At 39.1% G+C, this 25,316-nt stretch overlaps 1 protein-coding gene across 3 annotated transcripts in view; it reads right to left on the reverse strand.

Annotated features, from left to right (window-relative positions):
- TTC28 (tetratricopeptide repeat domain 28) overlaps positions 1 to 25,316 on the reverse strand; it is a 647,342-nt gene that overhangs the window by 436,460 nt on the left and 185,566 nt on the right. The window contains exon 1 of one of the 3 annotated variants that reach the window (XM_046024509.1): positions 4,462 to 5,192. The exons of the other annotated variants lie outside the window; for them this stretch is intronic. Within the exon in view, the coding sequence (XP_045880465.1) occupies positions 4,462 to 4,488 (27 nt within the window). The 5' untranslated portion in view covers positions 4,489 to 5,192. Of the gene's footprint in view, positions 1 to 4,461; positions 5,193 to 25,316 lie in introns of those variants that run through there. 3 annotated transcript variants of the gene reach the window in all.

Genomic DNA, 25,316 nt, shown 5'->3' on the forward strand with positions numbered 1-25,316 from the left:
TAATTTTATACTATTATAGAAGCTGTGGTCCAAAATTAATAGTATCATAATAACTAGCATAGCACAGCACTCAGGCAGGTAAGTACATAATTTAGTGAAGTTAAAATTTAGACTTAGCTTTCTAATCCAGAAACAAAATACTGTGCCATAGAGAAAGTATATGGATTTGAAATACACTTTTTTTTTTAACAGTAATAAGCTATTCCAAGACACAAATTTACAGGATGGAATCCTTACAAGCGAGCTTCCAAACAAGTTCTTTAAATGAAGCTCCATCAGAGAAGTCACTTAAGAAGCCAGATTCACGTTATATTAATGTGACAAGTATAACAAGATAAATACATCATATGATTCTCAAATGACATAATTAATGTAGCTTATGTGACGTATTCCTATTAATGATCTTTTATTATGTGTGAACAGTAAAATAACATTAGAGAAGCAATGAAAAAAATCCATTCAGCAGCAGCTTTCCTCTCAGGTTTTGACTGCAGTCTTATTTACACAATGTTATCTGATACTAATCCTTGGATTTTAAAGAGCAGACTTCAGAATTGTAAACAAACATGTTTCTATGAGATGAGCATTTTAATTACTATCATTTCTGCAAGACAAGATAAAAATAATGTGCTACATGATAGCTACTTAATGTGTAAACAGGGGAAAGTATATTTTGCCAGGCCAATAAGGTTACATTAATAAAAGGATTATGACACTGAATCAGGAGGCTGGTCCATGGATTCTGGTAGTGCGTCTTAACAATGACTGCCATAGACATCTTGTGGAAAGAAGGACTGTCCTCTTCCTAATATTCTCTACAAAAGACCAGAATTCAGTGCCAATATAATCTGGAGCTCTTTAATAATCCACCACAGTATAATATCTATGAGTCAACTGAAATTTTTGAATTTTTTTTTACATTTAAACTTCTGACTACTTCTTAGAATAAAAAAGTCTAAAAATACAAGTTTTACAAAGTAATAGTTCTTATTTACTTTTACACCAAATACTGATTGAGAGGGGTGCTCAGGTGGCTGAGTCGGTTGGGGGTCCAACTCTTGATTTTGGCTCAGGTCATGACTGAGATCAAGCCCCACATAGGGCTCCGTGCTGGCCATGGAGCCCACTTAAGATTCCCTCTTTCTCTCTTCCAAAAAAACCTTACTGAGCAACTATATTATCCTTGGCACCAAACAAAAACCAAAAAACAAAAAACCATGAAATATGGTTGCTGAACTCAAGGAGCCTGAAGTATAATTGAGAGATTAGATACATACATAAAGAGATTTTTTTAAAAGGTTGCTAAAAACTTAAAAGACAGCCTAAAGTACATAGATTCTAAATGCTCCAAGAATTTAGAGAGAGATGAAATGATCATGTTTCTTCAAGAAGGAGAGGGAAGAAGAAAATCTTGGTGCCAGTATCCAGAAATGCAGGAGCAAAGCTATGGCAAACCTTGTATTTTGAGATGGCCTCAGCAGTTAGGCTTTACCTTTCTTGGATAAATTCCCAAGTACAATGGTGAAAAACACGCATCTTGAGGTAAACAAGGGCTGTCCAATTCTAGCTCTGTCCCTGCCATGCTGTGTGACTCTGGGTAAGTCACATCACCTCTCTAAACCTGTTTCCTTATCTGTAAAATGCAACTGTAACACCTACCACCTCCCTGGATGCGAGTTAAATGAATGTATATAGAACAAGTAGAGATGCCTACTAGCAGAGCACAGGTGCTTTAAAAATGGTAGCTTTAACAATGCATGATATTAAATGCCATTCTTACCATGACATGACTGCACACAATCTTACTTTCTAGGGCACTTACAGGGCTCTTGGTGGGAGGACTGGGAAGACTAGGTCCTAAACTCCTCGCTAATTCTGAGGTGGAAAGTGATTAATCATGTTGTGGTGGTTTCTTTGCGAAAAGTTAGGGGACCCTGACTGAATACTTCAGAGTGCACATCTTGAATTTTAGTATTTAGTTTAACTCAGCAAGTAAGCAAAGAGGACTAAGAAGCTATACCCCAGCTACATGCTCAGAAACAAAGAAACCTAGAACCTATGGTCATTCTCTTATAGTTAGCCCACATTTTATAAAAGCCAGCACTGGTGGCTGACAGGATCCTGCTAGCAATTTCCAAGCAATCCTAGTCATAAAGCCCAGCTATAGGCAAATGCTATCTGGGGCAGCCAGCATTCTATAGATGTTCTTCCTAGCTTTGTTAAAATCCCATCAATGCAGCATCACTTTTCATCTGTAGTGTAAATGCTTTTTATGAAACAGTTTGGCAAAACACATGGCATGTGACTGTTCTACTACAAATGTGTTAGCAGACCCAGCCAGAAACCATGGCAATGATCCGATCATGAGCGTATTCTCTCAAGAATAAGAAAATAAACCTAATCTTTGTAAAGACTTACTGGTGCCCTACCGGTTTTGAACACTGAGTATCATCCAAAGAAGCTTCCATTTCCAATGTAGAAGAAGCAAGAATTGTTCTCAAGCCACCACCAAATAATCATAGAGTATTTGATGGCTCAGCTTATTTTTTAATCTTCCACAAACTATGTAGAATTATATCTGGATCTTTATAACATGATGGTTTGGGATTATGAATACAGTGAATAAACACAACCTTCTGGTATAGCAATTGAAGCATCACAGAGTGAGTAAATACTGCAGAGTGAATCCTAACACTTGAAACAGAATCTTCCAGAGTCCAGAAATCCACCTGACTGCCAAGAATAATACTTCCGTGGTTCAAGCAATACCAGTACCCAGAGGGGTTTCCACAGACATAACTACATGAGTTACTGCATACTGGGTAAAATAGAAAAAACAGACATTTATGAATGTATAGTTTGCAGACATCTTAAAAGTACCCCAAATATGCAATTTACAAACCTAGAAGAAAAGAGGGAGCACTTTAGGAATACACAGTATTTAAATTGCTTAATTATACAGTTCCTTCTATGGTTTTCCTTAATGTGACTCTAATCTTTGTCAGGGATTGGAGGGGGGATCTCTTAACTAAAGCAAATCAAACCAATCTCACTGAAAGAAGTTCTATGATGAGAAAGAATATAAAAGAGATTCAGACTTCAGGATGAGGTAAGAAATGACTTAGTGTCAGAGATCAAAACTGTATTAATTAGATATCAAAGAAAACCTTTCAATTTAGGCTATACTAAAGAAAGGTTGTTAGATTCTCTAGCAATAGAGCAAACACACAATATCTGAGAATCATTTCACACACGATTCCTATTTCAACTCTGATGTAAAACACGGTATCACACATGCCACAAAGAAAGAGTCAGTTTAGCTAGTTCAAGTAAAACACCAGGCAGCTGCTAAGGAGACAGGTCAAGGCTGGGGAGGGGCATAGCACATTCAGTTCGCTGTGTTTTCCTTCAGAAGAATGTCAATAAAAACCATAGCCAAATGAGGTATTTGAAGGGGGGGTGGGGGTGGGGGAGAGTCCTGCTATGCAGTGAACCACTGGGTTCACCTAGCAGCGCTAGTCAGACAAGTTAGCAAAAGGGAGCCCTAGCCAAACCTTCAGCCGCCAACAACTTGAAGAAAGCTGTCTTTTTCCCTGAGCGTCCTGGGGTAGGGACCAGTCCCACATTTAGAAACGTTATTTCTGGGACCAATAGCAATTTATTTTGATAGAACCACTGGATTTTTTTTTTCTTGAGTTCTCAACAAAGGAGCCATATTAGGAAATAATCTCGCAAAAAAGCAAAGTGCCTCCTCCCCCTCTTCCCCACGATCGATGCACACACGCCCGTGCACGCTGACACACACAGACACACACCCGTGCACAATGGCCGGCGCGCGCACTCGCGCCGGCCCACGCGCCGGCCCGGGAGCCCCACAGGCAGAAGGCCCCGCTCGGCCCCAGGCGCTGGGGCTGGAGGCCCCGCGGCCCGGCTGCCCAGGAACCAGCTGCTGGGCGGTTGTGCTGGGGATGCTCGCCCCCCAGCGGGGCCCTTGGGAAGCAGCTGCCAGCGGCTCGCAACCTATTAACCCCTTGGGGAAGTAGGTGCTACTACACCCACCTGCAGGGACACTGGAATGTGTCGGGGGTGCAACCCCAAATGGCCCCCCAGAGACAGGGCGCCACCGAGTCCTTGGACTCTGGCAGCACTTGGCTGGGTCCTGCAAAGCTAACCGTGTCGCTGGCTTCATGGGGCTTCTAAAGCACACGGGTGTTTTCCTGAGCTGTCACCCCTGAGAGTCCAGGCATACGAAGAAGGAAAAACTTAAGAGGGCAGTGGACGCAGACTTGACTTGGTAACTCGTCCCTGAGGGACTGGCGCCAAGTCCCTAAAGGGACAGAGCTGCTAGTCCGGCCAACCCAGCGAACTACGGAAGGGATGGAGGGACCCGAGGGCAACCGCCCCCAGTCACCCTTCCCTGTGTCGGGTATCAGGGCCCCATCCCCACTCCAGGACACTTACCTTCTTCCGGGGCTGCCATTTCATCATATTTGTACAGCCGATACGTGGAACATCAAGATGCTGGCTGGGGGCTGGGGGCAGATGCAGGGCAGCAGCGACTGCAAGTCATGCTGCCTCCCTCCCACCCCCTAATTCTTTCCCATATTCACTGCGAAGGGAAAATGCCCAGGAGAGTCCAGTCTTTTCGCCTTCAGTTCAATGAAAAGTATCCCCACACCAGGAACACACTTCCCACCGGGCTAGGAAGTCCCAGCAGTAACCAGCGTACTCCAGCGAGAGCGGGGCATTTTCCCGCCCCCCCCCCAACCCAGCCAGCGCCCGCAAAAGGAGCCTGCGGCAGGGGGTCTCCAAGCCGGCTGCAGAGACCCTCCCTTAGAGAAGAGACTCAGGACGAGAGCTGATGCAGAAACCGAGCCGGGCTCCTGCCATCCAAACCCCTTTTGGCGAATTCTCCTCTTCTCAAAAAAAGATTAGACAAGCAATCAAACCCTCACGCGCAGCCTGGAGCAATTCCCAAAATTCTGGGTGTATTTCTCGTTTGTAAAATTTAGCAAAGAAAATTCCAAAGATCTGTAATCAGAGCTTCTTTACGCTGTTTTTTTTTTTTTTTTTCTTCCTTCTTGGCTAACTTGGGGGAAGGATCTGCCCTTCCCAAAATGCCTACCTTCCCTGAACACTGTAAATAGGAAAACTTGGTTTGTGTGTTTAGATTTTTTTTTTTTTTTTTAATTCCCAAGAACCTTAGTGGGGAAAGGCTGGAAGGAAATCCTGCAAGAACCCAACTCCACAGCTCAGTCTGCACTAATGACTTCCTTCCCTTCAGTGTGAGCACCGCCTGCCCAGCTCCAGCCACACAGAGCAAACGGTTTCTGGGTCTTAGTGCCACGACATCTGCTCCAAAGCAAAAAGTAAGCACACAGTTTGAGAGGCACCTAACAGCTCCTAAGGAATCAGAGTCAGGAGAGGCTTACAAAATCAGGAAACCATTTCAAAAGATGTATCTGAATTTGTTAGTCACATGAAGAAAAAAAAAGAAGTAAAAAGGGACTCCAGACCAAAAGACTACAAAATCTCAATGTATGATCTGAAGACAAAGGATTTCAGATATCTTAAAAGATGTTTGAAAAATTAATCAAGAATAAACTCTGCTTCTCTAAATCTAGCACTAATTTTATTATTATAAACTACTGCTACGGAGATTGTTTCATTCGTCTTCTGTAAAATGATTCCATCTTATTTAAGGAGACACTTCTCCAAACACGAGATACTATGTAATTCCACTATTATTTGTCATCCAACACGTCTATCAATTCCCATCCCACCACGAGGCTATTTTGATAGATGGGAATATAATGGGTGGTGTAAGCTACCAGAATACTAATGTACCTAATAATAAGTAACTGATGTACTATGAGTCCAGGCTCCAACAATGTTTAACTTATTACTCTTCAAGTTCTAGATGCATTGACAGGATCAGCTGATGTGGGTCATTATATGCAGATTGAACACTAATTATACATGATTACAAATGTTATTAAAATACCTGAAACAGATTACTTTTGAGATCTTTTCCAAGCCAAAGTGTCTGAAATCCAATGATGAAAGCACTGTCCTTTTTATGGTAATAATATTAACAATTAGAGCTGAATGAATAGGTACTATTTCATAAACCACTACTGTCTGCCAGGACCTATGCTTACATTCATTATCTCAAGCTCTGCAAGGAAGGTCTTACTGTTCCATGTGCCAGATGAGGATGCTGAGATTCAGAGGGGCCAGGTGCTCAACCAAGACCACAACACATGGAAGGTGGTAGGGCTGGTATTCAGACCCACAATATCATGACTCCAGAGCCTATGACCCTTTCATGACGTGCATCATAGCTACCTTTCATTCCAGTAAAACTATGAAATGCCTATGGCTTAACCACCTATTATTTGCCAGCCTTTGTTCCAGGTACTAGAAATATGAGTAAGAGGCTATCCCCGCTCTTGAAATTATATACAGTAGTCAGCAGTCAAATAATACCAGTAAATAACACCAACACTCTGTGTATGTTCTGACATATCCAAATGATTCCACACAGCTTAACCTGGATATCCTACTAGCATGGAAAGTTCAGTAAATTGCAAACCAAATTCAGCAATCTACCCCAAAATCAGTTTCTCTTCTCAACTCTCCTTTATCTGTCCATAGCTCTGTCATTCTTCCAGGAAAAAAAACCTTCACATCATTCCTTATGTTAAGGAATTCCTCTATCATTCCTCTATCACCATGTCCTATCCCTTCTTTCTTTCTTTTTTTTTTTTAATATTTTATTTGTTTATTTGACAGAGATCACAAGTAGGCAGAGAGGCAGGCAGAGAGAGAGGGGGAAACAGGCTCTCCGCTGAGCAGAGCGCCCGATGCGGGGCTCGATTCCAGGACCCTGAGATCATGACCTGAGCTGAAGGCAGAGGCTTTAACGCACTGAGCCACCCTGGCGCCCCCTATCCCTTCTTTCTTAGACATCACTTTCAAATTCCTGCTGCTGACATCTGAGGCCAGGGCCTCACCAAACAAACATATATAAAGTGCTAGCTAGGTACAAAGTAACATTTAGGGCACAAAGTTCTAAGAAGTCCCTAGGCTACAAGAAATTACAAAGAAGCTAGGACAAAACAGACAACCTACCTACAAAAAGACAAGCAGGCATTGCCTTAGTCAGTTAAGCAACAAAGGAGTTACATAGTCAGTAGGTGTTCCCAAAGTGAGGAGAAATCACTGTAAATAGTGAGGGGATGAATGGTGAAAGAGTCAAAGTCAATTCCATTCCATAAAAGTAAAAGGTACTTTGGCAAGGTCTGTCGCAACCAAATGGTAGGGAACATTCTAAGGCAGAGAAATTTGGACTATATCCTATAGAATGCAGGGCACTGAAGGTGTTCATAGTAGGCAAAGGGCATAACTGAAGCAGTATTTTTAAAATTTTTTACATTGTAATACATGTATGTAAATTGTGTATTGGACATTACTATTAATTTCCCAGTCACCTAGTTCCATTTTTTAAAATTTTAATTCCAATGTAGGTAATATACAGTGTTATATTAATTTTAGGTGAACAATATGGGGATTCAGCACTTCCATACACGTCAGTTGGTGCTCATCACGACAAGTGCTCCCCTTAATCCCCATACCAATTTCACCCATCCCCCCTACTAACCTCCCCTCTGGTAACCCTCAGTTTGTTCTCTACAGTTAAGAGTCCGTTTCTTAGCTTGTCTCTCTCTTCTTTTTTTTCCTTTGTTCATTTGCTTTGTTACTTAAATTCCACACATGAGTGAAATCATATGGTATTTGTCTTACTCTGACTTATTTCACTTAGCATTATAGTCTCTAGCTCCATCCATGTTGTTGCAAATGGTAAGATTTCATTCTTTTTTATGGCTGAGTAATATTCCATTATAGCTAGATAGATATATACCACATCTCGATCCATTCATCTATCCAGGGACACTTGGACTGCTTCTATAATTTGGCTACTGCAAATAATGCTGCTATATAAACACAGGGGTGCATGTATCCCTTTGAATTAGTGGGGTTTTTTTTCATTTTTTGGGTGAAGCAGCATTTTTAAGCACTATGATATGTAATAAAATATTAACTTTATAATATTAATATTAGAAGGCTTTTTTAAATATAAACCTTTAGATTTTTTTAAACTATGTAAACTATTAGTATGCTTACAAGGACCATTTGACAGATATCAAAGCTAAACTTCCGAAGGGTTAAGTAACTTGCTCAATGCCACACAGCAAGTCAATGGCAATGAAAGGGGTAGAGCCCAAGGCCTATAAATCAATGAAAGCAGAAATCTACAATTGCTTAGGGGTCAAGAGAAAAATTTCTATTTTCTACTCTGTCTCTGATTTACTGATATAACAAAAATTTTCAGAAGGGCAGGGCAAGTGACATGAGTAAGTGACACACACGGATGAGACACAAGGGAACTGTGAGTATTGTAAAGCTGAAGATACATGAGTAATGTAAAAGAGGTAGCTGAGACATAACTTTTCTCAATTGATGTCATGCAGGAGTATCAGTCTAACACTGCCAGAAACTCTAAATTTTCATGAGAAGCTAAAAATCTCCTGTATTTAACTGTTTGCTCGAAAATTTTAAAGCATCCTAACAGGCCAAACAAAACATGCCTGTAGGTCTAAATTCCATCTGCATGGCATAATTTGTGACTGCTGACTTAAGCCACTCAAGGCCTCACTTTCCCATATGTAAATTAAGGGAACTACATGGTTCCTAATCTGGGGGGGGGTGCGGTTTCTGAAGGCATCTGTGAATCCATATGCATACCACCATGCATGGTCTGTGGACTGAAGAGTAATCTCCAATACCCAGACCATGCTGGACTTTATAAAAGACAAAGTTCTTCAAACTAGGGGAGAGCAGGAGTCTGAGAACAGTTAGCTGTATCAGGAAAGAAGACAGAGAAATATATATTTTTCCTTTTTGATTCTTTTTTTTTTTAAGATTTTATTCATTTACTTGAAAGAGAGTGTGGGAGTGCTTGAGTTGGGGGAGGGGAGGCTGAGGCAGAGGGAGAGGAAGAAGCAGGCTCCCCTATACACAGAGAGCCCCACAGAGGGATCCCAGGACCCTGAGATCATGACCCAAGTTGAAGGCAGATGTCCAACCAACTGAGTCACCCAGGTACCCCTATATTTGTGTTTCTATGGAAAGACAGATTCAATTGAAAACTTTGAAATGATCTGAGATTTTAAACTCATTTTCAGTCATTTAAGTGTATTTACTTTGGCTCACTTATTTGTATGGCATTTCTTCCCCTGCTGTCTGGTGAGTATTTCAGGTTTCATCCAATAGGTATCACTCGAAAGAGGACCATTAAATACCAGGACGACCTTAAATCACCTTACCTATTTTATGTCTTTATTTTGCTCAATCCAAATTGAATCAGTAATTATATCTGAAATATTTATAGAATTATTATTATACCAATATACTTTCTCCATTAGTAATTATTTATATAAAATTACCAAGCTAACACAGTTCAAAATGTCATAATTCAGCTTGCTATTTCAAAAGGATCCAGTATCAAACAGCAAGAACACAGTTTCTCAGATCCATAGCTACTAAAAGGCATTTTTCACAATTGCTTTATTTTTTAACAGAGCACTTCACAAATCACTTCTCTACAAGCAGATATTGTAAAACAGTTTATTAAAATAGTATTTTCCTCAATAACTACTTGCCTATTCAAATCTGAACAAAAGCAAGAAAGAGGAAATGAATAAAGAAAACATAGCTTTTTTCATTGTTGTAAATTTTCTTAAGATTTCTTTAGGAATGATATGTCTGTCTTTGATCACAGGGTAAATGCCTGAAAAAGCTAGCCTCATACTTATTTACATTTATTGTGTTTGTAAGTAGAATATTCAACTCAATGTGAAACAGTATTTGGAAAATATATTAATTTTCCTAAAGACCAAATTATTTTCAAGTATCAAGTATTTAAAGAGGGGTTAGGAAATAAAGGGACAAAAGTAGAAGGATATTTGAAATAAAAAAATTTTGTCTCATTAGTGATATTTCACACAATTGTTTGCTTTCAGAATATGAAGGCCTTGCTTTGCAAAAGAAAGAAAACTAATATAACTTGTTACAGTAAGAATTCTGCCACAACAGCCAAGCTGATGCAAGACCATGGTCCTATTCCTCAGGAGGGAAACTGTTCCATAACATCCAGAAAGGATCCCCCTTACCTTACCCACCTCACTTCTTTCCACTATCAGGCAGTGTCAGAGAAAAAAGCCCCACCCTTTAAATCCAAAACACATTGACTCACGAACTCATTATATACAAGGGACTGTACTGTACTAGACAGTGTGGAAGGATACAAAAAAGGCATCACATGATTTTTGCCCTTGAGGAGATAGCAATCTGGTGGAGGCTGAAGAAGAAGACAGGTAGACAACTAATAAAAATAACAACAACGATAGCAACTAACTAACATTTACTGATCTTACTGTTTGTCTGAGTCTTCAGAGCCCAAGCTCTTAGTGCAAGCTAGGTGCTAAAAGAATGGACTAAATAATGGTATATTCTCTCCTTAAGACTATGGAAGCCCTAATGAGCAATTAATTCTGACTGCGGTTAAATGAGAAAGGTTTATAGGAGAGGTGGCACAGTATCCTTTCAACAAGCAGAGAAAGGGTTTGGGAAGAGTATTTCAGATTGAAGAAACAGAGCATGAGCCAAAACATGGAAGTATGAAAATTGGGTCACATTAGTAAGTCATCCAATAGATCTGAGACCTAATGCAGGGCAAGGAGTGATGGAGTTAAGGTTAGAAGAGTGTCAGTGATATTATCTTTAACAACAATGCCTATCATTTATTGAGTCCGTTAAAGTATTTTATATATTTTATTTCATTGATTCTTCCTAACACCCTCATGGGGAGGAACTATTAGCATACCCATTTTACAGAAGAAGAAATTAAGCCTAATGGTGAAGTAAATTCTCAAATTATCATGGCCAGAAAGTGGTCAAAAGGAAATTTAACTCCAATTCTAAAGCCTTGTTCTTAACTTCTGACCTCGAACATAATGATGAGCGGCACAGGGTTTTAATCAAGGTATTGGCAAACCCATTAGATTTTTATGCTAACTATGGAAGTACTGTGAGCAACAGAAAGAATGGGAGAACAATAAAGACAGGAAGGCCAAATAAGTTCCTGTTGCAACAGCTCAATAGGAGAGAAGAGGCCTTGATTTAGAGCAGCAGAAACAGAAAAGGGGCCTTCTTAAGAGACACTTCCGAAGTCAAACAGATTCTAAGGACCTGTTACATGAAAGGGACAGAAAGAGTAGGATCTCAAAATGTTTCATCACCTTTTAAGAAAAGAGGCACAGAGGCACGCCTAGGTGTCTCAGTGGGTTAAGCCTCTGCCTTCAGCTCAGGTCATGATCTCAGGGTCCTGGAATCGAGCCCCGATCAGGCTCTCTGCTCAGCGGGGAGTATGCTTCCCCTCTCTCTCTGCCTGCCTCTCTGCCTACTTGTGATTTTTGTCTGTCAAATAAATAAATAAAATCTTAAAAAAAAAAAAAAAGAAAGAAAAAGAGACACAGAATAGAGATACACAGGAATATGGAGTGGGTAGGTAGAGGTATGGTCTGGAACTAAGGATATGTATTTGTAGCTATAGCTATAGATTTGGGGCTCATTCCCATAATGATGATATTAAAAAGCTTTCAGTGAAAAAAAAAAAAAGATCCCTTAGGGATAGAGTTTGGAGCAAGAAGATAGCGAGAGACACGTAACTAAATCTGGAGCAATGCTATAATCCAAATACAACAAAATTCACCGCCCAGTTGAGATGGGTGGAAGATGTGAGGCAGTAATGTTTATGTGGCCCATACTGCCTGATACAAACCTCAGACCCACCATATACTGGCTGTATGACCTGGATTACTCTTTTTCTGTACCTTAATCTTGAACTCCGTGAAATGGAGATGATAAAAGCCCCTACCTAAACATAGCTATTGTGAGGACTAAATTATATATAGCTAAAATATATAATTATACACATAACAGATCCCATACATAATGCTGTATGTTTAATGTTGTTGTTGTTGTTTTACTGTGCTAATCTGATTATCTTCATGACAAAAACCAAAAAGGTCAGATGATTACTCTACCCTACCACCCTATAGCTAGGATGAAGACCCATACCTAGGTTCAATTCTTTGCCAGAGCTTTGAAGGGAAAGCAAGTGACACAGGAATAGTGACATAAAGAATAGTGTCAGAGAGAATTTACTCCAGCAGTAGCCACAGCAACATCCAGTTACCATGTCATCAGTGCCAGCGGAGCTCATCATGGTCTCCATCATCCAGCTCCATCAATGGCAGTTCCAGCTCTGGCACCCAGGGCTACTGTGGCACCCTTATGGTTAAGCTACAGGTACCTTCTGATTTACACAGTTGCAATTACTTTCTGTTACTTGCAACTAAGAACCTTGGCTGACTCCCATGGAGACATTTGATTTTGTTTATATTGAAACATAAATTTTTCTTTTACATGAACCAATATGTATAAGGTGGAACTTTTTTTTTTAAAGATTTTATTTATTCATTTGACAGACAGAGATCACAAGTAGGCAGAGAAGCAGGCAGAGAGGGAGGAAGGGAAGCAGGCTCCCCGCTGAGCAGAGAGCCCGATGCGGGGCTCGATCCCAGGACCCTGGGACCCTGGGACCATGACCTGAGCTGAAGGCAGAGGCTTTAACCCACTGAGCCACCCAGGCGCCCCAAGGTGGAACATTTTAAGGCCCAGTTTTCTGCCCCCTTGTCTACCTATAATTACTCCCTCAGAGATGTGAGCCACTCCTAAGCCTCTAAATACCATCTCTTAATTGACGGCACCCTTATTTATGCCTCAAATACCTCTCTCTCTACTGAGCTCCAGACTTGTAGAAATGACTGCCAACTCGACATTTCCACTAAGAAGTCCAACAAACAACTCAGACTTATATATATAGCCCAAACATCACTCTTGATTTTCCCCCAAGAATCTGGTCTTTCTTTGTATTTTATCTCAATTAATGGCATCTCTATTCACCCAGGAGCTCAGTCCAAAAACTTTAGTTACCTTGGTTCCTCTCCTTGCCTTGTCCTCAACATCTAACTAGCAAGTCCTCAACTTTCTATCTACAAATTCTTATCCAAACTCTGTCACTTCTCATCACATCTACCACGTCTTCTTTATGCCATTAATATCACCTGGACTACTACAATAGCTTCCACTTTGCTTCCTGTGATTCGGTCTCTCCATGTAGCCTGAATGATTTTTTTTTTTAAAGATTTTATTTATTTATTTGAAAGAGAATGCACAAGCAGGAGGAGGGACAGAGGGACAAAGAGACTCCTGCTGAGTGGAGAGCCCCACACAGGGCTCGATCCCAGGATCCTGGGATCTTTTTTTTTTTTTTTTTTTAAGATTTTTTTTATTTATTTATTTGACAGAGAGATCACAAGTAGGCAGAGAGGCAGATAGAGAGAGTGGAGGAAGAAGGCTCCCTGCTGAGCAGAGAGCCCCATGTGGGGCTCGATCCCAGGACCCTGAGATCATGACCCGAGCTGAAGGCAGAGGCTTAACCCACTGAGCCACCCAGGTGCCCCAGGATCCTGGGATCTTGACCTGAGCCAAAAGCAGGTGCCTAACCAAATGAGCCACCCAGGTGCCTCTAGAATGATCGTTTTACAATGTAAATCAGATTATGTATTTCCACTGTTTAAAATCCACTCAAAGAGGTGGATGGCTGGCTCAGTCAGCAGAGCATACAACTCTTGATCTTGGGGTTTTAAGCTTGAGCCCCACTTTGGGTGCAGAGATTACTTAAATTTATATCTTAAAAGGGGGAGGCGCCTTTCACAAAGGAAAAAAAAAACAGTTAAACGTCCCACTCTTTTTTAAGATTCTATTTATTTATTTGAGAGAGAGAGAGAGTGAAGAGAGCATGAGAGGGGAGAAGGTCAGATGGAGAAGCAGACTCCCCATGGAGCAGGGAGCCCAATGCAGGACTCAATCCCGGAACTCCGGGATCATAACCCGAGCCAAAGGCAGTCACTTAACCAACTGAGCCACCCAGATGCCCAAATGCCCCCTCTTGATCTCAGCTCAGGTCTTGGTCCCAGAGTCATGAGTGAGTTCAAGCCCCACAATGGGCTCCATGCTGGATGTGGAGCCTACTAAAAACAAATTAATTTATTTGAATAAATTAAAATAAAATAAGATAAAAATAAAGATCCCTTAAGGCCTCCCTTTGCACAAAGAATAAGATACAAAGCCTTTATCATGGCTTACAAGGCCCTACATAATCTGGCTTCTACCCTTCACTCTCATCTCTTACCATACTTTCCCTTTACTGAGCCACAGCCAGACCTGCCTTCTTATGCTTCTTTCATGACCTTGGTGGTTGCAATCCTATCTGCCTGGAATTCTCGTCCTCCAGAATAGGTACTTCCTTCTCAATATTCAGTTCTCTTTTCAAATAGCAAGCCCTCAAGAAGGCCTCCTCACCAAAATTAATTCCCCTCCCCACATTTACTATATAGTCTATTACTTTGTTTTCTTCAACTCACTTATTATAATTTGAAATTGTATTATTTATTCATTTGATCTGTGTGTCACCCAACAGATTATAATGTCTATGGAATGGTATCTGTATTGTTCACCACTATAAAAGTCCAATACTTAGGAGAGTTCCCAACATGCACTAGGTCCTCATTAAATGACTGTTGAATAAATGAGTCAATTTAATGTCAGTTACATGTAAGATAAAACACATATAATTTCCTTTGCAGTAAAATTTTCAGCATGGAACCTACTCATTTATCAAGGGATATTTGTAAAATCCCTCAGTTCCAAAAGGATTTCAGACTCAAAAAGGGGCCATTTCCCTGAAGTCAGCACTACACCTGGACTAAGTCTAAAGATATTCAATTATGAGAGACACAAGCTTCTGAAAATAATTATTCTGAAAAATCATTTATTTGTCCGATTTTTTTAATTGAAGGAATTTCAATACTATCACTTTCTATTTTCATTTGTATGAGGGAAAATCTCACATTACCCAAAAAATGGATGGATAAAATGATCTTTAGATAGTTTAATAAATAAATTAAAAACAGTCTGAAATCTTTAGATGAAGTACAAATCACTTGTCAAAAGTACAATCTCATTTGTCAAAACATGAAAATGAAAAAAGAGAAGACACAGCAATAACAGGCTCAGAGCTGCCAAACTGACAGGCTGTCTTAAGTAAGAGAGTCAAAACATTCATATGCTAATTTTTAAAAGTGCTGTCTATCTGGCCACCCATATAAAAACAGGAAAGGCTTTTTCTTCTTATTTCAGAAGTATATGAATGGGTCAGACGGTGGACATTCTGATTACCAAATTAAGCAAGAGGAATTAAGGTCCTAAAGAAATTTCCGTTTTTCTGAATGTAAGATAGCGACTAACTGACATGCATAGTAAGGAATTCAGAAGATCCAATCACTACAAAAATTTATCAATTACACCACTGAGAACAATCACTAGCAGTCGTCTGCATATGGAACACAATGCGGAAGATAACTCCTCCTGTGAGCAGCTGGAGTTTGTTCTGTATTGTAAATGGCAAAAATTGAATAGCAAAAAAACACAGAAACAGGGGTAAAGATTTAGTTAAAATGTACAAATATTTTTAATTATTTTCTTTTCTCATTTAATACTTTAAAGGGTTGTCTTAGTCACATTTCTCCTAACCATTCCTCCCTCTTGTAATACCAATAATTCTAAACAAAAGAGCATCTCCTTGAAATGTTCCCTTTATTAGTTTGACGAATTCACCATTGAATGCACACTTTCATGAGTCACCCACTTCCTGAGATGTGGAATACAGCCTAGCAATAAAGCTAAAGCTTTGCTCAAATATGATTTGGTAAGATTGCTGATGTTTTTGGATTCAGATATTTTGCTGCAAAAAATGAGAGTGACCACATTTGTGTGATTACATTTGATTGTATGATTACATTTATGTGAAATGTCCAGAACAGGAAAATCTATAGAGACAGAAAGTAGATTAGTGACTGCTAGGGTCTGAGGAGTGAGGGGGGGTGGTAGAGATATGAGGAGCGGCTGCTAATGGATACCGGGTTTCTTTTAGGTGAGATGAAAATGTTCTGGAATTGGATAGTGGCTGCACAATTTTGTGAATATATGAAAAAAAAAATCGCTGAATTGTACACTTTTTCAAAAGGGTGAATTTTATGGTAGGTGAATTATATTGTAATAAAACTATTATTTAAAAATGTGGTCAGCTGTCTCCAATTCACAAAGAAATTAATATATAATTCTCCGTACTTAAAACTTTTCTATCACAAATTTTTTTTTTTAAAGATTTTATTTATTTATTTGGCAGACAGAGATCACAAGTAGGCAGAGAGGCAGGCAGAGAGAGAGAGACGGGAAGCAGGCTCCCCGCTGAGCAGAGAGCCCGATGCGGGGCTCGATCCCAGGACCCTGAGATCATGACCTGAGCTGAAGGCAGCGGCTTAACCCACTGAGCCACCCAGGCGCCCATCTATCACAAATTTTTTAAGTCTTTGGCATGAGTTACCTTTTGTCTTCTAGCACCAGACAACAAAAATAAATTAGCAAATGAACGTCAGCATGAAAACCTGAAAAAACAAATCAACATTCTTAGTTGAACAGGCTACTTTATTCCAGACATGTGCTGATGATACAAAGTTATTATAAGTACATGTCACAGAATCATTTTCTACTTATCAGTGTCTATATGCATTTGAAAGATATAATAAAAGATGTCACTATTTCATAGCATTCTACCAAGAACACCATGGCTGTATATGGTGTCTTCTTCTTTTTTTTTTTTTTAAAGATTTTTATTTATTTATTTGACAGAGATCACAAGTAGGCAGAGAGGCAGGCAGAGAGAGAGGAAGGGAAGCAGGCTCCCCACTGAGCAGAGAGCCCCCAGCGGGGCTCAATCCCAGGACCCTGGGACCATGACCTGAGCTAAATTTGACAGTCAACAGACAACTCTGTCCTACATTTATGTTTATTAAAAACTGACATAAACAAACAAAACCTGTACAAAAAACATCCCCAATTATGTATCACTTTGAAAGAGGCTTTAACCCACTGAGCACCCAGCTGCCCCTATGCTGTCTTCTTTAGACACATTAGAACCAATGAAACAGAACAAAGCTAATAAGGCCAAATAAAGTTGAAACTAATCTTTATAACAAATATGCTAGCCTAACATTTCTCATCCATGACTACAAACTCTTACAAAAAACCTTCACACAAACCTTTCCTAAGCCCACAGAAAAAGCAAATGGAAAGGCTGTTTCTTATAATCCTCACCAATTTTAACACCACCACTTCAAAGATAAAATTTTAAAATTTCAATCCTAAAACACAGGGACTATACTAAGTATCAAAATCAGTTCCAACTTTAGTATATGTGCTGCTGAAGCGAGCACTCAGTTCCAACTTTAAAAGAAACCTAAAAACAAATCAAAACAAATAAACCTCTGTTTCCTGAAGCACGGTCATATCTTAACAATAAATAATTCATAATCTGCTTTTTTGAAAATCCAAAACTCATGCTGTCCATAGAAATTTCTAGCTTCCTATAGTTATTCTTATATAGATGAGTTTTAAATTGTTATAATAACCAAATCAAATACCATCATACTGCTTTCATAATTGCTTTTTAAAAGTATGCTTTATTTTATTTTAAAATTAATGCCCTTTTACTAGTTTTATTTTTTCAAAATAATCAAAATAATCTTTGATATTCTAACCTATTTATTCTTCCACATAAATTTCAAATTAATCATGTCAAATTTCAGGGAAAATTTAGTTGATAGTTTTAATGTTTTTGTTATATAAAATCATACATAGTTCTTATTTACATTATTCTTAAATAATTTTTGCTATGATAAATGTACCTCTTTTTTTCCACTAGATTTTCTAACTTAGGTGGAACGCTAAGTGAAATGTTACTTATTTTATTGAACTCAATTTTTCTAGTATCTTAGTCAACTTACTTGGATTTTCTTGGTATTAAGTATGTTTGCAGTAAATATTTTTGTCTTAATTTATAAAAATCTGTTTCAACATTTTACCTCAAAAAACTTAGAATACAAGGGCGACTGGGTGGCTCAGTGGGTTAAGCCTCTGCCTTCGGCTCAGGTCATGATCCCAGGGTCCTGGGAAGGAGTCCTGCTCAGGCTCTCTGCTCAGCGGGGAGTCTGCTTCCTCCTCTCTCTCTCTCTCTGCCTGCCTCTCTGCCTACTTGTGATCTCTCTGTCAAATAAATAAATAAAAATCTGTTTAAAAAAAAAAACTTAGAATACAATTCAAAATAATAATAAAGCACATTTAAATGAATAAGAAAGCAGAATCTAAGGATTCTCTATCACACAATAAATTAAGCAAACAAGGTAACAAATTCATCCAGAAATATAAAACCTACAAAAGGAGATTTTAGCTTGAAGGTAGTATGGACTTCATTTCAAATTTATATATAAAAACCACTCTTAAATGGATGAGACAGTTTGAAAAATTCCAGATGTATCTAAGCCTGGTTTTCAATAACTTTCTTGATAATCCCCCCTGAAATAGAGGTACTAATGTAAACCAGTATTTGGTAAAGACAGAAACATCAAAAGATATCGTCCTAAATAAGAGGCTTAATCTTTTTTTAAAGTCAGTTTCTGAAAGATAGTATTAAAATATTTACCAGAATAATAACAGCATATGCTGGTTTTATCAGATTATTAATGTCTCATGCATCCCAGTAAAAGATATTGAACACAACATCCACAGACCAAAAGATTTCCTCGCTGCAGCGTGTGTGTGTGTGTGTGTGTGTGTGTGTGTGTGTGTGTGTACGTGTTGACAGAGGGGGTGGTAGGGCAAATAGTTTCATTTGGGAGTTTTGTATCCCTACTCCAAGTTACTATGGTTTTTCCTAACAGAAAGCCTAAAGAAGGTGAATAAAACCTGACAGAAACTGCCTTGTTCCCACCTTTCTCTCTAAATGGGGTCAAAGTGCCACCTGCCTCCCTCTTCCTGCTTCCCTCTTCCAGGCCCACCCATACTCTAAAAGCAGATCCAGCTTTCGACAGAAAGCATGTATTTGCAGAAAGCAGTCTCTCTTCTTTCTTGTTACTGCTACTGATCTATATTATGCAATTATCTTGCCTTTGTCCTAAGTCTCCAAAGCTGAACTCGACTCCTTCGTGCCTGCTCCTTATCCAAGTTTTTCTTCTTTGTATCTGAATACCCAGAAATCTGAACCAATGCCTGGTTCTTGCCCTCAAGAAGACCTTGACACCTGACCTACTATCTGGCTCTGATCTTTGGCATGTGTCTTCTTGTCTAGATTGTCCTCTATTCTCAATACTCCAGGCGTGACTGTAACTATTAGCTTTAAGGCTGTCCTTTCAGGGGGCACCTGGGTGGCTCAGTGGGTTGAGGCCTCTGCCTTTGACTCAGGTCATGATCCCGGGGTCCTGGGATCGGGCCCCGCGTCGGGCTCTCTGTTCAGCGGGGAGCCTGCTTCCCTTCCTCTCTCTCTGCCTGCCTCTCTGCCTACTTGTGATCTCTGTCAAATGAATAAATAAAATCCTAAAAAAAAAAAAAAAAAAAAAGGCTGTCCTTTCAGGAAATGTTGTTCGCCCTAAAGAGAAAGAATGCCGAGGCGGAGAAACATGGCTCATTGAGAAAAAGAATTCAATACAAAAAAATATACATTTTAAAATGCTCAAGATGCCAAATATTATGCCGTGTACATTTTACCACCATAAAAAAAATGAAGATAAAAAAAATAGAAATGAACTTCAGAATCTATAGGAAAAGAATAACTATTTGATGAGTCTGTAAAGCAGACTACTTCTATCAGGATGAAAGAATAAATGAAAGAAGCCAGGTGGGAGTTGAAGTATATGAACATGAAGGCATTAGTATTAGGATATTTGAGTCCAGAGATAAAGTCATGGGTAAGGTAAAGGTTGATTATAGCAAGATACTTTTTTATTTAATTTTAATTTAACCATTTTCTTTAGTTATCTTCCTGAAACATAGGTGATGTCTACGTGTGGGAAAACCGCCAGAATACTATAGTTCAGATGAAAACCAAAAGCCAGATTTTAATTTTTAAAAATATGTTTCTAAATTCTAGAAATAGCCAATGCCCCAACTTTACTACAGGCACAAAATAAGTCTTATCTTGGGATGATTATTTTATTCAGGGTTAGATTTAGCTGCAGGTACTAGAAAACTCAAAATAACAGAAGCTTAACTGAGAGAGAGAAGTTTAAATTTCTCTGATACAGACAAAGTCCAGATTGAGATTTGGACATCGTTACCCCACCATAATGGAGCATAAGCTAATATTTCCAAATATTCCAAATAATACTCCTCATGCTGCTGCTTTCCCCCACCCCTACCTTTCCAGTCTCTACAACAAGAACAACAACATTACAAATTCCAAGAAGTTACCTGGGGAGTCATGTGGCATTCCCCTAAGCTTAGTCAAAGTGGGGCTGGGGGGCTTCCAAGAAAATTAATCATAAAGATTGAGAGTACCTATGGTAAGAAGACTGGCATCTCAGTTCCCATTTGGATTATCAGTTAGACCAGCTGTTTGGGCATTTTAGAACACAGATTAGTGGGCCCCATCAGGCCTGAAAACTTACATGACTAGTAAATTTCCAGGTGATGTTGATGCTACTGGTCTAGGTACCACATTTGAAAAATAACTGGCTTAGACAATGAATAATTGATTGGACCTGATAATTTGAGAGAACTAGCAGAAAAGGAGCAACAGTGAAATAGTTTAAGCTCCCATTATTGGCATGGCAAAGATGCAAGAATTTCTAAATTTAGATACCCCAGAAGATGGCTTGGGACACGTTGCTGCTTTCCCCCCACCCATCCCCTAGAAGACTACCTTGGGTGTGAGAAGATTCTAGCAGCAGGTGGCTTTAGAGCATACCGCTAGAGGTGGACACTGAAAGGCTGTAAGAGAGAGAAGTGGAACTTAGTCTCTCATATTAAGAAACTGCAATGGGGAAGGTCCTAAAAGGTCCTTCAAAATATTCATTCATGTGCTTCCTTAAGAGAACTAGCATTTGGACACCTGCCAAAGATGACCAAAGAAACTGCAACAATCAATAGTGAATGAACTATAATTGACCAGTAAAGTGAGAGAAACATATAACATTTTCCATCTCTCTCCTTCTAATACATGGAAAACCCTATGTATTAACTTTCTCATGGGAGGCCCAAAAGAGATGGGAAAAAAATTTTCTGGATGAAGCCTGGACCATTGCCTCTGGAGAAAGGAGAAGGGAAGAACTTTAAACTGTATGTAATACTGGAGTTTTAAATTGGACCAGAATGTATTTTTTAATACCCAAAAGCACAAAGAAAGTTATGGAATCTGGAAACTGCCCAGAAAGAGGGATTTGGCAGAGCATGGTTGGAAGAAGTGATTGTAGAAAAAAAGGAAAACCGTGTCATGTTTGTACATGGAATTGGTGAGGAAGCCAGATGCTAACTTACCATAACGGCACCTTCTTTTTCCTGATTACATGCATATCTTTTATAATGTCTTGATGATGCTTAGTTTTCAGTTTTCTTTAGGAAAGGCTTTCCCTCCTAGCTATGAAAAAGACTAAATTAGAATGTGATAAGATTTTATTGGTCTTCATTTGCTCACTTCAGAAGGGAAAAACGCCTCAGACTTGTATCTTTAGAAGAATATTTTATTTTATTTAAAAAGATTTCATTTATTTATTTGACAGAGATCACAAATAGGCAGAGAGGCAGGCAGAGAGAGAGGAGGAAGCAGGCTCCCTGCTGAGCAGAGAGCCCAATGTGGGGCTCAATCCCAGGACCCTGACATCATGACCTGAGCCGAAGGCAGAGGCTCAACCCACTGAGTCACCCAGGTGCCCCTAGAAGAGTATTTTAAACAAAACATCTTCTTTCCCTCTCAGTGTCAGGACTTGTATGATATCTCCATTTTTTTCTACTAGCTCCCCCTGTTATCACTTCATTTGTAATACTGGAGAAGATGATACTTACCAGGGTTGACCCTCCCAGGATTTTTATATCCACCTAACTGAACTATAGCATTCTTCACTGCTTTAATATATCCTCTTCCAGAACAGAAGGAAGCAATACCACTTGGAAGCCATTTATATTAAGCCAAATTTCAACTCAAAAAGAACTTGACCTGATACTGTGGCCTTTTATATACTTCATACCAGATGCTTTCCATTTTATAGACTCCCCCAAAACTTCAGTTTCTTACTGCATTTCTGCACCTCTGTGTCCAGTGATCATATATAATCAGCATAACTATAAACATCATAGATTCACATTTTCTGGTTACCAACTTAAGTAGTTTCTGTCATTTGGAAGAAAACCATTTTCTTTAGTTATCTTCCTGAAACAGGTGAATTCTATGTGTGGGAAAACTGCAGGAATACTATAGTTCAGATGAAAACCAAAAGCCAGATTTTAATTTTTAAAAATATGTTTCTAAATTCTAAAAATAGTCAATGCCCCAATTTTACTATAGGCACAAAATAAGTCTTATCTTGGGATGATTATTTTATTCAGGGTTAGATTTAGCTGCAGGTACTAGAAAACTCAAAATAACAGAAGCTTAACTGAGAGAGAGAAGTTTAAATTTCTGATACAGAAAAAGTCCAGAGATCAGAAGGCCAAGGCTAATATACCATCTCCACTACCATGAGGGATCCATTCCCCTCTTTTGCCTACCCCCCATCTTCAACACACAGCTTTCAACTAGAGTACAGGTAGCTCCTTAAGCACCAGCCATCATATCCACATTTCAGCAAAAAGGAAGGAGAAACACAGGAAGAAAGCCCACCCATCCCTATAAAGATATGTCCTAGAAATTTTACTTGACACTTCTCATTATGCTTCATTGGCCAGAATTTAGTTTTATGAGTACACCCGAGCTGCGAGGTTGGGAAATGTATCCTTTATTCTGGGTGGCCAAAAGTCTAGTTAATAATTGCAGAGTTTATTGCTACAGAAGAAAAGAAAGTGAATATTGGGGAATGGTCAGAAATTTCTGCCATAGCGATGATCACATTTCACTGTTTTTGAGCACCAGGACTTAAACTGTGACCTCAGGCAAGTGAATTTACATTTCCTCACTCAAAAGTCTCTCAACTCTTGGCATGAAGAAAATCAACTAGACATATGTAGAGTACAAGCTTCTAGTCATAATATGAATAAGTTCTTGAGATCTAATGTACAGCACGGGGATTACAGTTAATAATAGCGCATTGTATCCTTGAAAGTCTAAGAAAATAGATCTTAAATGTTCTCACCAAAAAAAAAAGAGAAAGAGAGAGATGGTTATTATGCAACGTGATAGAGTGTTTGCTAACCCTATGGTGGTAATCATTTTGCAATATATAAGTGTCTCACCCATGTCTCATGTCAATTATATCTCAATAAAACCCGGGGAAGGGATAAAGAAAGAAAAATGGCAGTAAATATAAGGTTATACTGAGAATGCCAGCAGATTATCAACCTAGAGACAACAGTAAATTTACTAAGGATTTTGGATAACACTTGAGCAATGAAAAAAAAAAGAAAACAATGATGATTTGATGCTGTTTCTTCGTTCCCCTTGAGATTCCCTCCTCTGTGTTATAGGTACAGACACCAAAAAAAATTCCACCGTAGAGCATTAATGCTGTATAAAAGATGGTATACCAAACGAAAGTAATAAATCTAAAGAAATCATACAGAGTACAAAGAATGGGAAATGTGATTTGGCACTAAGACTAGCAAAGAGCAGCACAGTGCGTGATTAATCCTGCATGGCCACATTTACATCTCTAATTTGCTCATATAAATGCATTAAGCCAGATGGTTTTAGAGACTAGCACTCTGCATATACTCGTGGGTCAGCACCCACATCTTCTGTACTTTATGGGTGCCCAGGCTTTGGCAGTACCCAGCCCTCACTCTTCATTAGTTTCCTAGCATCACCCCTTTATTCTTAATTTTCCCCATGTCCCATAATCAGCATTCTCATATCCAACAGGCCAAGGCCAACACCTGCTGGACCCTGCTAAGGGGCATGGAAAGAGGCCGCGATCACTTTAACTTAGAACATATTCAGAAGATAATTTTGAAAAGGGGCACTTTATTCTATTTGTGAAAAATCAGCACCCCTACCAAAAAACAGGAATCGTATATTTTACTAGTATAAATTCTACGCATCTTTTAAAGAATAATCCACACAAATAACTGGAATTCTTGAAAATTCAATAAAAATGACAAAACCATGGCTTTTATTTGTTAAATTTTAATACTGATATTCAATTATTATAATAACTCTGTACTTATTGATCTGTTGGCATCTAGCTCCAACCAGACACATCATGTGAGCCTATTCAGTGAGGCAGCTGTGGTAGCAATTTGTTTCTAGACTAACAATATACTATTGAATATGGTCATTTTCTTCTAATCTCCAGTGCCATCAATTAATGGATCGTCAATTAGTCTTCAGTATGGAATTGTCATATTAGGGATGATACATGACAAGCAGATATAAAAGAAAGGCATGCCTCGAGCATTCACAAGCTTAGAATTTTTTTTATATCCTAAAATGAAAGAAATCTGAAAGACCCCAGAAAACACCTGTTTCTTTTAGGGAAACAAAGTTCAAAGTAAGGATGCTATGCAAATATAATTGTGTGTCCAAAAGGAAAATATCCTCAAAGAATGTGAGCATGATTTTGGAGCAACAGACACAATCCTCTTTGAGAAGAAGCTGAGTAGTTCCCCATGACAAATCTGCAGCTGGTCTACAAACAGTGGGAGAAGTTAAGGGAGGGGATCTTTAGTTTCACGATGTAAATTGGAATTGCAACTATTGTTCAGGTTGCAATCCCAAGACCCACAGAATCTATTTATTTGAATGATGGAAAAGCTATTTAAACAGCAATCTCAGGGGAAATATAAACAGTAAAGACACACAACTATCTGATTCTCAGTCTATAGACTGTGTCCTGTCCCTCCTCTAAATTCGGAATATCATTTCTTTCATCCCCTACTTACGTCACACATATAAGAGTTTACCTCTTATGATGCTTTGTTGAGGGCCCCAGTTGTAGAATAGGCTCTCATTAGGTTTTGAGAACAAAGGGATAGTAATCATCAAGTTTCTATCATTTCTTGTCGGAGTCATCCTTCTTGATACAAGC

Source organism: Meles meles, chromosome 12, assembly GCF_922984935.1.
Source record: "Meles meles chromosome 12, mMelMel3.1 paternal haplotype, whole genome shotgun sequence".
Lineage (NCBI taxonomy): Eukaryota > Metazoa > Chordata > Mammalia > Carnivora > Mustelidae > Meles > Meles meles.